The sequence below is a fragment of the Haliaeetus albicilla genome, chromosome 19, assembly GCF_947461875.1.
Source record: "Haliaeetus albicilla chromosome 19, bHalAlb1.1, whole genome shotgun sequence".
Classification (NCBI taxonomy): Eukaryota; Metazoa; Chordata; class Aves; order Accipitriformes; family Accipitridae; genus Haliaeetus; species Haliaeetus albicilla.
Window position 1 is genome coordinate 2,352,276 of NC_091501.1, and position 13,997 is coordinate 2,366,272.

Here is a 13,997-nt window from a genome sequence, read left to right on the forward strand (position 1 = left end):
TCTCGGAAGGAAAGAGCACCGTAGACTCTCCCCGGAGAGGAGGGGAAGGGCTGGGAAACGGGTGGTAAAGTCAGACCCCGAGGAAGCGGCGGGGAAGGTAGGAGAGATGGGAGAAAAAGGGGGCAGAGCGGTAGGCTAGAAAGAGGGGGCCCAGGGCTTTCTGCTTGCAGGGGTGTAGGGCAGCAGGGTGGGGAGACATACCCGCCCCGTGGTTCTCACCAGCTCAGGGAAGGTGGAATTCTCAGAGAAAAGCCCTGAATGAAAGTTGGAGTCTGTTCTGGGTGGGGTTTTTTTTCTGCTCAGTCCCTGAAGGATGGGAGAGGACTGCAAGCAGGAACTGAAAACAGGTGGGACTGAACTCAAGTGTAACTTCAGCTAAAAGAAAAATAACACCAGGCAACCTCATTTCTGGATCCTAAAGAAAAAAAAAAAAACCACCAGGCAACTTCATTTCTGGATCAAAAAGAAAAAAACACCAGGCAACTTCATTTCTGGATCAAAAAGAAAAAAACACCAGGCAACCTCATTTTTGGATCCTAAAGGAAAAAAAAAAACACCAGGCAACATCATTTCTGGATCCGAAAAGAAAAAAAAAACAAAACACCAGGCAACCTCATTTCTTGATCTTGTTCAGGCTTAGACGTAGGCTGCTGTAGGCAGAAGCAGTTCTCGGCAGTCCTAGGGGCATAAGCTGCGGCAGTGGGGGACATGGAAACATCAGACAGCGGAGTATGCGTGGGATGTAGGTGGCTCCCGGTGTAGGCACAGGGCCAGGGCGGGCTTTGAAGATAAGGACATTTGGAATTGCAGGCAGCACTTCTCAGGAAGCTGTGGAAGAAGCGGAGGAAGGGTGCGATACAATCTCAGGAACCCACGACATTGAGGAGATGGATTGTCACGAGAGCTGGCTTGCATGCTTAGTGTGATGGTCTGACAAGGGGTGGGGAGAAAGCACACTGTTAAATGTTATTTTGCTAAACATTTTTTTCATTTCCAATTAGGCAAGGTGGGGGGTAATAGCTACCTCTGTGGACGACTGATCCATCACCCAGATGTTGAGCTTATTGCTGGCAGTCCCTCTCTCCACTTTTTTTTCTCTGTTAATGGGCTCTATATCCCTTTCTCCAGTCAGCTCTCATGCTTAGCACCCTCCTTCTTCTATTCCACTGTTTCATTCTATCACTCCACAGCCCCACAGCTGTAACAAGTGAAAAATAAATTCTCCAAATGGCTTATGCAGCCTCCCCTGTCAGTGCCCGGGATAAGCTGTGGTATAAATCACTGGAAAAGCTACTATGTAGAGAAAAAGGAAATGAAGTATTGTCTTGGTTTTGCAACGACCGAGCTGGCTGCTCAGGATCCCCCAGACCTGCCTGACAGCATCTTCCTGATGTCTCCTAAGGGAAAGCAGGATCAGGAATGTTTTCTCAAGTGTCTTTTCCAGGGTCCATAATCACACTGACTCCGTTCACGACCACAGGTCAAAGACACAGAGTAGATAACCCTGTGCTGTGGTTCCCTCTGATAAAACCGTTTTGACCAGAACTGCCGGAGAACATTTCCACCAACCTAACGCTGCTGCAGCAGGCAAGGCTCAAGCTGTGACAGACCCACCCCTCCTCCCTGCAGAGTGCCTTTCCAGCAGCAGCCAGGCTCTGTTGATGCTGCTGAACGCCCTGCATTCCTCTAGCTTCAAGCAGTGCCAGGCACCGCAGCTCGCTGAGCCCATCTTTCCGCCCTGTGAGAGAGCTGCAAGCTCTTCCTGGCTTCGTTCCACCAAGTGCCAGTCCTGCTCAGTTAACCTTCAGCAGTCCCTCAGACAAGGCGTGGAGCCAGGCAGACCAGCGGATGGTCTCTGTGCATCCTCTGGAAGCCACTCTGGCAGACACAAACACAAGCAGCAGCATATTCACATACCTGAGAACAGCCTGTAACCACTAGAGTGTTTAAGATGATCCATATATGCATTAAAAGTCTGTAACTCCAAACATGCCAATCACAGATTAAAAACGGACCAAATCCCAGTAACACATTGGATTCCTTTGCTATGCTATGAACCAGAACTGATCAAGGAGATACTGCCCTGCCAGAGGTTCTCCTGTTGTGTATCACATCTATCTTACCACATGTTCTGGGCAAGATTTAGGCTTTGGATAATAAGAAAGCAGGAGAGAAGTTGCTGTTGACAGTATCCTCGGTGTGCTGCTGTTGGTAAATACACCCAGACAGAAGTGGCAGCCCTAAATATAAGAAGGACCAGAGGGTCCTTTGTATGATACCCAGCTCCCTTGGGCTGCTGCAATGCAGCAGTATCTCAGTCCTGTAATTTCTTTAATCATATGGCTGCCTCAAATCCTTCAGAACTGGAGGCAAGTCCTTGGCATGCACAATAGTAACAGCAGCAGCTAGAAGGCCAACAGAAGTTGCCCATTTAATCTGACTCTGCGCTGCCTGTACCTTGCCTGCCTGAGTTACAGGAGTTTGGGATGGGAAACGCACTTTTGAGCAGTATCTAGGACACTAGAAACTTGACCCTCATTCAAACACAACTCAACAAAGGCTAATTATTCCTGACTTCTAAACAGAATTGTGTACGAAGCCAAGCTGGACTGCCAGGACCCCTCTCTCAGTGGAAAGGAACGAGAGGGAGAGGTACAAAGAGGCAGATGGTATATATGAACCACGCTTTGTCTAGCTTTCCTATGACACATGCAGGTTTTTCCTCTTGCACCTGCTTCTACCACTCAAACACCAAACTATTTAAAGACAGCAAAACATGAAGGGAGAGAGGGTGTGGAGGGCAGATGAGATGCGATTCATTCTTTGCATTCTCTTCCCCAGTATTCACAGGTCCTCGATTCCCCTTTATAGGGCTAGTATTCAACTGCCTTTTCTAAGGCACTGCAAGTTTGCCTTGAAGAATCCAAAGTGGCTGAGAGCTGGGAAAATTAGCATTTAAAGGGTTTTAATAAATTAAACACCCTCAGGGAGTTTTCTGGAGAAACTGAACTCCATTAAATTAAGGGCCAGGACTCGGGCATCACTTGTGCTGAAATAAAACACAACCTCCAGCAAGGACATCTGATCAGATGACCAAAGTTAATATTGGTTGAACGTTTACAAAAATCCTCCCCCTTCCTTTAAAAACATGTCAATCCACTTGGGAGCATTCCTACTTCATAGTAGCTAAAAAAATAAAAGAGGGGTGGGAAGGCAAAATGCAACCTTCTAGGAAAGCAACTACAACTCAGGTATATTCAATGTGTAGAGCAAGATCTAGAAGGAGTAATATTACCTTGTACCTCTTTTCCATATCCTGTGGAAACACTGTTGAACAGCTAATTTTCTCCCTGCTCATCAGTTCTGCAGCCTTCCCTGTTCACTGTGCGCAGTGCCTTTACAGAAAGGGATCTGCTCCCCACTGTTACCTGCAACAGCATGGACTAAAGAGAGCACAAACCAGCAGCAGCTGCCCATGTCTCCAGATGCAATTATATTCTTCCACAGAGGAAAAATAAATGAGTACATCAGATACTGAATGTTCACCAGGAAAATTCTACTAATTTATTAGATGTCATGTCCTTTGTAGGATAGTTTGAGCCAAACGAGTCTGCTCATTTAAGTACAAAAACTCTCAGAGTCACAGGAGATTCCAGAAATGCCAGAACCCTGAGCTCCCCTCCCTCACCACAAAGAGAATAATCTCTCCCACCCACTTCTCTGCTCAGGCCGATCACAGCATCCACAGAAGTTTTAGGGTCTCTGGCCCATCTTCTTCAGGGTTCGATTCAGCTGGAATTAGAGAAAGCAAAGGTCAGAAAAATATGTAGTGATTGACATACACTACTGTTCCCCTCAGCAGCCTTTATCCAATGCCTCTACTCCTTCCTCTCCAACTCACTGACAAAAAGAGCTCTCGCGCAAGTGCAGGCAGTGTGTGAAGTAGAAGGGGAACTAGTAAAACTCCCTCCTCCTCTCCAAGACAGCAGAGAAAGATGTGGGGAGAAGAGAAGGTGCAAACTTCTAGCAGTGGTATCACAACCCTGTATTGCTCAAATCCCCACATCTCAGGATTTTGCTGCCTAAGTTTCCAGTGTGCAGCAGCCTCTGTCAGGAGAGTAGAGCACTGACAGAATGTCACCTCCTGGCTGAGCACAACACTGAACTCACCTGTGCTCCAGAAATGTTCGAGGCCACTTTTTAGAGCCGTAGTTATGAGGGTAGAGATATGATTTTGGTTGTGTTACTGACAGGAACACCACAATTGTCTAGGGACAATGGAGTCAGTCCCTTTGGACAGTAAAATCCTCCTCCTTTTCCACTGTGGCTCAGATGAGCACTTCTCACACAAAACCATACCATTCTTCAAAGGGCAGCAGCTGCTGCTTAAACCACCTGCTTTTGCCCAGTGCCTTGCAGAGCCAGAGCTTGCCCCAGCAAGGCACCGCACAGCTGTCTCACACAAGTGTGGCTCCGCCAGGGCCTGCACAGCCCACTGCTTGCCCCACTTTTCCTAAAGAGCTACACAGCCCTCCTGCCCAGGCCTCACCTCCTCAAACTTGTGGATCTGGCGGATGAAGAAGTCCCCATAGCGTCGAGCAACCTTTGTGTCTGCGATATGGATCATGTCCTGGGGAGGGAAGAGCATGAAGTCAGGAAAAGGACTGCGCTAGCAGGAAGACAGCAAGCACTGCCAAATGTGAGGAGCAACCAGAGGGGCTTCACTCCAGCCCTGGTTCAGCATCACACATATCTGACCTGTGTTGGTCCCAGAGCAAACATTCAGTTCTCTGTGGGCTATACCTTTGCCTGGGATGGGTCCCAAATTCACATGGTATTCACTTTTCACATTCTTGCACACTCTGCCTATTTTTGTCTCTCTTTGCAGCAGTTTGACAGTCCCAACCCCGATTCATGCTCTACTTCCCTCTACCAGCAGCTAAGAATCATGTTATCTACCAGGAGAGCTAGGTCGAGACATAGCATGAGACCTTGCAGCAAGAGGTCTGCTCTACAGACCAAGAACAAGGGGCAACCTGTTCTCCTTTGCAGCAAGAAACCTAATTGTTACTGCTATCTTCTTTGAAAATGAAGTCCTAAAAGACTCTTTGCTATGTTTCCTGCTGCCTGGAGCTCCAAGGGCAGATTGGTGACAGGATCATACCTTGTGTTTAGATTCCTCCTAGAGCAGACAGAGCTAAATGCTGCTCTGGTGAAAAATGGACCTGTAACACCACCAAGCAAGACCCCTGCTTTGTCAAGCAAACCAGAGATGTGGGCGAGACCTACAAAGCTGACAATGCCACCTGACAGACTGACAGCACTGTCACAGATGTAGTTATCCAGCTGTCACCTCCTGAGAATACTGACAGACAAACAGTTCCCTCTGTCCAGAGGAAGACATTTAGGACCTTTGCTTTCTGGGTACAATGACTGCCAAAGCTGCCTGTGACATCCCATCACTGTTCATCCACTGACACGCCTATTAAGCAGGGCTACAACTTCACTGTGGGCAGCCAAGCCCTTCACATGGCAAAGAAGGAAGGGATGTTTCCCACAGACTACAGCAAAACTAGGTGCTGCCACTTCCAGAATTTCCTGGGTGAAGGAATTTCCTAGCCAGCAAGGGGCAGATACCAACCTTGTCAATATAGAAGTCGACCTCAGAGGCGGACTGGAACTCCCCGTCCAGGGCAGATATGCCACTGGTCCATACCAGGTTCTTCATCTTGTGCTTGAAGACAAGCAGCTGGATACGAAACTCCTGCTCCGTGAGGTCTAAGAAGCCAGCCAACTTTGCCACAGGCATGGTGGTGTAGAGTTTGAGGAAGCTACGGATGGTGGAGAGCTGGGCCTGCTGCTGAACCTCATCAGCAAAGACCTTGAGCTGCTGCAGGAAGGGCTCTTTGTGGTAGTTGGGGTGCACGTTGTCGTAATTGGGCACCACGGGGGAAAGGAACTTGGGGCAAGCATAACTGAAGAGTTCCTCATAGACTTGTGCATCACCCTTCTGCATGCGCAGCATCTTATCCCCATATTTCTCTCGCAGCTGCAGGTGGATGCTCTCATCTATGCGCATGGGGTACATGGTGAGGGCGATGGCCAGGAGTGCATGCATCTGCTCATTCTGCTTGTTAATCTGAGAGAGAGAGGAGAACTTGTTAGCTCGTCAATGGCTCAGGCTTTATGGTGCTGGAGGAAGCTGGGAGCTGCATTTTTGAGACAGACCCTTTACCCAGTGCACTGATGGTCCTAATGCTCAAGGGAGACAGCACAAAGAAGCAGTGCCTCTGGGCAAAGCAGATAGATTAATGCTGTATCGAGGCTCTCATCAATGAAAAAGTGGGCTGGACAACAGGAAAATACAGAGTGAATGTATCCAGATCCATAGAGAACCTGGACAGCCAGAAGCAGATTTGACTGCTTTGGTGCAAAAAAGTGTAGAGGAGAAGGGAAGGCAGATAGTTTAACAATGATCTCCTGGCAAGGGACAGTTATCAGGGAGGCCAGTGAAGAAAAGACTGAGAAGGAAGATTTATCTGAGTGTGAGATGAAACAGACAGCTGTGTGGCTGAAACAGACATACCAAATTTTGGAAGTGTCATGAAATTAAGAACAGCAGGATTTGGCTACACAAAGAATGAGAAATGAATCATAAGGATGAAAAGGAGACAGCAGCAGCAGGGGGTAAAACAGGCACCAGAGACAGCTTAGGTGGAAAGAAAGCTTTGTTTCAGCCATGCTGAATTAAAATAGTCCGTGAATGATTATCTGATAATGGAAATATATCCGACAATGGCAGTAACCTGAAATGCAGGAATGGACTAGGAACAGGACTGAGTCTGAGGAAGCTTTGACAAGCATATCATTAGCAGCTGACATTCATTATGGGTGATATTCATTGTGGGTGCTGGTCTCTTCTGTCAGGTGGCTGGAGATAGGACAAGAGGAAATGGCCTCAAGTTGAGGCAAGGGAGATTTAGGTTAGATATTAGGAAAAAATTTTTTACTGAGAGGGTTGTCAGACATTGGAATAGGCTGCCCAGGGAAGTGGTTGAGTCACCATCCCTGGAGGTATTCAAAAAGCGAGTAGACAAGGTACTTCAGGACATGGTTTAGTGGGCATGGTTGATGGTTGGACTCGATGATCTTGAAGGTCTTTTCCAACCTAAGTGATTCTATGGTTCTGTGATTAACAACACTGCCTAGAGGGAGAGTGCAGATGGAGCCCAGAAAACTGCATGGTGAACAACCAAAGGAACTAGTAACACAGCTAAGAGAAAATATTGCCGCAAAGGAGTTCAAAGGATCCCCAGTCACCATAAGTATAGTCCAGGAAAATAAGGCTGGACTATTAGATGTAGTTATCAGGTAACAGAGGACAGGCAGGGAAGAAGACAGCAGCTTTTTCTTTTGGGAAGTCTAGACCTGTGCTATCTCTTACCATCTCATACTTGTACGTCGTCCTCTGAAACATGCTCTTGGTCCTCTGGATGTAGAGGAGGATGTTGGCAAAGACACGGATGGCATCCTGGTAACGCCGCATCATAAGGTATGCGAAGCCCACATAGTAATAGGTGGTCACCTGGCACTCAGGCACCCGGGAGTACATGCTCTGAGAATGAAGGATCAACACACTGCGTTAGAGGGGAGACAACCACCTTTGATCCAAACAGCTCATTACCCAGAATCCAGCCACCTCTGCTTTCATTCCCAACCCAAATATAGAAAGGAGAGGGTTAATTCAGGATACCTCACCTCCCACCAATCCCTGCAGCAGCTTCCTCAGGGTTTATTAGATCATCCCATTTCCTACATTTCCCAGTTTCAGCTTCCTGCAAGCAGATGACTTTTGCACTGTGTGCAATATTGCCTTGCTCAGTTCCCTTTCCCCCTATTTCACTGCACATCCTGTGCCAGACAGCACATACATAGACCTGTGCCAAGCCTTGGGCCAAGCCTATGTTGCAGCTGGACTTTTGTTACCCACTCTTACCACAGGTAGCACTCAATTCTAGGGCAAAAACATCCAAGGTCGGTGTGGGCACAGTGAGAATGAGAGTCAAAAATAAAAGAACGAGCCATCGACCAAGGTGGGAACAACGTGTTAGCTAGCTACCACTGCGCTCCCACTTAACAATTCAACTAATATTCTCTATAACAACACTGCCTTGCACAACACAGCAAACCTCCTAAGAAAATAGGCATTTGTGCTGCAACAGCATCAGGCATTATCATATGGCTTGATTTAATGCCAAAGCTCCAGCTGTGTTCAACTACAAACTCCTGACAACTACAACAGCTACAAACAGCTCCTCAGCTGCAAGATTCATTATGGCAATCTTTCACCAGCATGTTTGAACAGAGGCATTTGGAAAACCGCCATGGAAGGTTTAAAACACATTGTATTACCTTCTTGTTGAGCTCGATGTTCTCCAGAACCTTGATTGCTTGGTAGTAATCACCCAGCAGAGAGTGCAGACGCAGTAGCCCAACCAGGCTGAAATAGCCCAGCATCTTGTAGAGGGAGTGACGACCATATTCACCAGCCACGCTTTCAGGGTCACCTAGGAAAAAAAGGAACAATGATGCTTTCCTCCAAGGAAGCAAGCTCCCCTTTCAACACCTCAACAAGCAAAGGGAGCAAGACCTCAAGTGTAATCACCGGCACTTCTCACATAAGGCCAACAGAACTTGTGCCCAGTCAATCCATCCACCGATTAAGGGTTTAATCCAGCTCCCAAACAAAGCTAACAGAGCTTGGTCAAATCAAAGCAAGGCAGCAGAGACACCAGTCTTGCTTGGCATCACCCAGCTAGCTCACCTCCACTTGTATAAACCTCCAGCTGTCGGTTAATGTTGGATTTATCCACCAGAGAGTGCAGCACATTAAGGACACTGTGGACGTTCCAGATCTTGGGGTTGGAACGAAGGAAATCAATTTCCTCTTCAGACTTCTTGGCTGTCTTGCAGCGGTACTGGCTGAAAGACTGGAACTACAGGAAAAAGCAGAGATTCAATGATGAGAGGCTAGTTTGGAGATGTTCAGCTAAGTGCACTAAGCTTACAAGTTGATCACACAAATACATTAGAATAAGCTACAAGTCACATGAAAAACAGTTTTATCTGAGATCACCTGGCAATCAAAATGGTAAATTACACCAACTTTAAAGCACCTAGGAAAAAAATGATACAGTGCAGGGGAAAAGGCTAGAAGACAGAACAAAACAAAACAGAGAAGGATCTCTTAGACAATTAGGACAGGCAACTAAACACAAATTTGCCATCTGAACAGGTAGCAAAGAGAATGACCAAGTCATAAGATGTGTCTGCATATACACACATCTTTTTCTACATATGCACATGTCCTTTTTCATCCTAAAGCTTGACAAGACTGTACTTGAGGAATTCCAGGCAGCTCTATAATAAAAAGTTACAGACAAAGGAACCTATAGAGAAAAAACAACAGTATTTGAGATCTGTATTGCTGCACTCAGAACAATAAGTGGAAAAATATTTCCTAACGTCAAGACCTTAGACCATAGATTATTTCAAATCAGGTCAGCAATCTCTCAGTGCAAGCATAAAGGCCCTACTGACTAAGAAGTACAAAACTAAAGTAAAACCATAAACACAATAAAACTAGTTTGAACAAGTATCTTCACAAGGTCTTTGTGATTATAGCAGACTTCATTCAGGCTGCTTTCAACAAATCAGGCAGAAATGAAGGCGAGTTAAAAAAAACCCCGAAGCAGCAACTGAAACAGAAATATCAACAGAAAGCCAGGACTCCCCAAAGAGCTCCGGGTAACTTAAAGATCTGTACATTTACAACTACTTCATCTACCTGGTGACCCAGGAATAACAGTGCTCACCAAAGTTTTTTGACCTGCAATGGTATCCTAACTATGAAAATCACAGGGAGGGAGGAGATGGAAAATTTATAGTGCTAGCAGAGGCAAAATGGCCCAGTCTCATAGTCATATACCTGGTATATGAATTCATCAATGATATCCCAGAGCCATTGGTTGGGCAGTTCCAGAGGAGCAGGGCCATCAGCATCTGCAGAAGAACCCAAGTAATAGATGAGAGGCTTAATACCTTCAGCAAGAACAGTGGCAGAACTGGAGGAATAGACAAATTAAAGAACACAAGAATTTCCCTGAAATGGGAAATGCAGCAGCAGGAGAATGAAGCTTCCAGTAGGGCGGTGATACGTAGCTTCAGCTACCTCAACTGCCTTCATTTCTAAAGAATATGAGCATGTATGGCGTTAATCTCTAGAGTGCAACTGCTCAGAAGCTGTGCACAGACTGTAGGGGTTTATCCTAATTGATCTATTCTCTCCAAGTTGCCTAGCAGAGAGTCACAAACACTAAAACTTGTTCCAAGGGGAGTCAGCAACAGTAAGCAGTTGTGAAACACTGCAAATTTTTTCTAGCTTACAGCTTCATTTTGCTTTTTAATAAAGATAGGTGAAGAGGTTCTCAGCAAGACAGAAAGCTAAATAACTTTTATTCTTTACAGTATTTCAGAAAGCACTGGAAACTATTTGTGCTTTTTGTGGTTTTAAATGCATGGATGTAAAGTGCTATTTATTCAACAAACTCAAAATGTGTGGAAAGCTCGTAGACTACTTCTCCCTATATGATCTATAAACAAACACGTTCTAGTTCTTTTGACCCTTTCTCCAGCTCTGCCCTCTCCATCCACTCTCCCTCTCCAAAATTCACAAACCAGAAATGAATTGCAGCAACTCACTGAGGATGTAGTTGAAGAGATTGCAGTAGTTGTAATAGGATTCAAATCTCTGCTCCAGCGTGGGCCCCCCCTGCAATGAGAAATCAGCACAGTCTGCTTAGTTTCAAGCACAGCAGGAGTGAGTTAACAGGCAACAGCATATGAAGGACAGTCAATAGCCACAGCAGTAGAGGGTCTATTTCAGAAATGTTAGAGCCAATATTCAACCAAGACACCCACCAGCACCACCCAGAAAACTTGAAATTGTATCACTACTGTCCCATAGAATAGGACTGACTTTTCATGTACAGGTAGCTTCTCCCACGACGACCGAGCATTCAAACCTTCTGTGAATAGGATGCATTAACCTTCCTTGTCCTCCCCTCTACTGTCCAGATTTAAGAGCTTCCTATTACCTTCAACAGCTTTCCTTCCTTCTCCCCTCATGAAAGGCCTTAATAAATCAAAAATTCTGCATCTGGACAGTATTTCTAAATGCTTTGAAAGACCAGTAAACACAGTAGGGAATCACTCATCCTAGAATCATCTTCCTTGTTTCACCTGGAGACACTCAAGGGCAGTCTGAGAACCACTAATAGCACAGCTTGAGAAACCAGTCTCTCCTGTTAAAGCCTGACTCAGGTTAATACAGCAGCCTTTTTAAAGTGCCCATTTCTCCACCCTCTGGTCCACATCAAAACTGCAGTTATTACTTATTTACTCTGTAAGCCATGCTTCTGTTCAGCTTCTGTCCTTAAAGATTTTCTCACTGACTTCAAATTAGCGTAAGAAAAAAAAGTGAGTTTTGTTTTATAGAGCATTATTCCTTCTGTTTCCTTCTCCTGTATCCTTTATGGTGCCCATGCTTCCCTCTCCACAAGGCACTCTCACCCCACTTGTTTTTTTAATCATGAATATTGCACCCTCTTCTTGTGACACCCCCTCTCACCCACCTGCTAATCTGAAGAACAAAGAGCCACAAGAAACACACAAAACCAACTGATCTATAGGTCTTACAATTACAGCTCTATCAAAAAGAAAATTCAGTTACCTCCCAACACTTCCTTCTTCCTTAACTCACTAACCACTACATTTGATGTCAGTAACAAATGTTTACATAATAGCCTCCTGAAAACTCAGACCAGGTCTTCTGATTCATATAAGGTGCCAGGGACACCTGCACACTCATTACAATCAAGCTTGAGGAGACAGCTAACAAGCCTCAGAAAAATATTCAAATCTTTCCTGCTTTTCAGCAATCAGTGAATCCTTACTAAAATAACAAACGGCAAGAATTTTAACTTCCCTAAAAGCACCTTGACTTATAGCTCATCCAATCCTGTCTTGCAAAAATTATGGAGCCACTGATACCGTGGTGACAGCAAGATTTGGCAAGTTTTATTGCACGGAGAAGCCAGCATGCAACCAACAGGAAGACACAGGACAAACACTCACGCTGACTTTGGCGTAGATGTGCCTATAATACAGCTCCTTGTATAGGATGAGGAAAACAGCATCTGGAAAAGATGACAGAACTCGACATTAGCAAGCCACAAGGCCTAGGCAACTGGATCTCTCAGGTACGCCAGCAATGCTCCTCCTGCCACAGTAATAAAGGGAGGCACAAAAGGATACTTCATTCAAGTTTGACTTCTTGCCAGGCATCTGCTGAAGGAGTTGCCAGAGCAAATGAAGACGACTGACTCAGGCAGCAGCAACACTGTGCACCTGCTCACTCATGTATCAAAAGTGATTTATCTCCTTCTCTCTCTGACAAGCAAAAAGAAAGTAAAAGACTTACCATTTCCAACCTGAGAGGCAATGGCCTCAGCCTCTGGCCATGGGGTATTCTTAAAAAATCTTTCTGTCAGCTTTGTCCAGCTGAAAGATAGACACACGTGTGGTATTAGAAACTATATCTCCGTATGACAATGCTAGAGTTAGAGATCACAATACAGAGGCCTTGGACTTGATGAAAGTAGACCACCGCCACCACCATCCCCTTTTAGTAAGTCCAGTGTTGAAGCAAAGAATGAGAATTGCAAACTAAACAATTAAAGTCTTTGATTTATCCCTTAAGTATGGAACAGTTGAGTATGTTACTTTCACATCCCCTTTACGGTAAGGTAACACAGCTATATGCACCAATTACACCTCACAGCTTTCTGCAAACTGCCTAACTAGCACTACTGAGGTCACTTTTTGCTGCATCCACATCTGTTGGGCACAGCACTGGTATTTTCCTTCAGATAGGTCACAACTCACCTATATTTATGTGAGCCTAATGGTCTGGAAATACCTGGTTTTTTCCCCAGTAATCAAATCAAACCTCATGCTGTATTTTAGAGAAAGCCCAAGCCTGGAACAAGACAGGTAATAGTTGGCCTTTCCTTTTAAGAGCAAGGGTGCACTTTTGTCACAGTTTAAACAGCGATTCCCCCTTGCAGGGAGGACGGCTTTGTACCTGTTTTCATAGATGTCCTGGATCTCGTACACCTTCTGGTCAATAACATCACTGGAAACACGGCTGGCCTGGAGCTCGTACACCTTCTGGTCGATGAGATCCGACACCGTCTTGTGAAAATACTGGATGAAGTTTTTGATCACTTCGGGGATCACCTGGTAGGTCTGCTGCTCGTACTGGCGCTCGTAGGCCAGGTCTTGCTTCGGGTCTCCTGAGGGGAAAGAGGAGCAGTAAGGCGGTTACCGCCCGGCCCAGCCCGGGCCTACAGACCCGGCCGAAGCCCGCACTCACCCGTGTGCATATCATAGTCGTTGGAGTAGGCGTACGGGTCATAGGCGGCCTGTGGAGAAAAGGCGGCAGCGAGTCAGCACGGACACGACCCCCCCCGGGTCCCCGGCCCTCCTCTCCCGCCGCCCCGGGACCCCGGCCCCGCACCTCGTTATCGTAGTCCTCCCCCGGGTAGGCCATGGCGGCGGCGGCGGCGCGGCAAGGAAAGGGGGTGGGACCAGGGGCGGGGCTCCGACCGGTCCAGCGGAAGGGCTTGAGGCGGTGAAGCGGAGCTGCGCCCTTCCGCTGGTTAAAACAACTGCCTGTCTTTCGGCTGCTGAGCTGCCATAGGCCTGGGGCGACCTATGGCCCCGCTCCTCGTTCTGATTGGAAAGCGTGCCTGCCCATCAGACCTCCCTGGGCACCGCCTCCACCTCCCTCTTCGCCTCTCTCCTCGCCTTCCTTCTACCCCCTCCCTCTGCCTTCCCATTGGCTGCGCGCACGGGGTGCGGCGCCTTCGATTGGT

General features: G+C 46.6%; 1 protein-coding gene across 1 annotated transcript; it reads right to left on the minus strand.

Annotated features, from left to right (window-relative positions):
• Positions 1-3,541: 3,541 nt before the first annotated feature.
• Positions 3,542-13,743, minus strand: EIF3L (eukaryotic translation initiation factor 3 subunit L). The gene is made up of 13 exons (XM_069807276.1): positions 13,640-13,743; positions 13,496-13,544; positions 13,205-13,415; positions 12,542-12,621; positions 12,196-12,257; positions 10,762-10,831; positions 9,989-10,062; positions 8,825-8,996; positions 8,413-8,567; positions 7,445-7,615; positions 5,642-6,139; positions 4,550-4,630; positions 3,542-3,792 (listed from the first exon to the last, which is right to left on the minus strand). The coding sequence occupies exons 1-13, from the start codon at positions 13,670-13,672 to the stop codon at positions 3,754-3,756; spliced, it is 1,695 nt and encodes a 564-aa protein (XP_069663377.1). The 5' UTR covers positions 13,673-13,743; the 3' UTR covers positions 3,542-3,753.
• Between the last annotated feature and the right edge of the window lie 254 nt (positions 13,744-13,997).

Coding starts and splice junctions, on each gene's coding strand:
- EIF3L (XM_069807276.1), bottom strand. CDS start 13,672: ATGGCCTACCCGGGGGAGGACTACGATAACGAG. Junction 8,997..9,988: donor TTGATGAATTCATATACCAG/GTATATGACTAT, acceptor TTTTTCCTGTAG/TTCCAGTCTTTCAGCCAGTA. Junction 6,140..7,444: donor CGACGTACAAGTATGAGATG/GTAAGAGATAGC, acceptor TCTCTCTCTCAG/ATTAACAAGCAGAATGAGCA.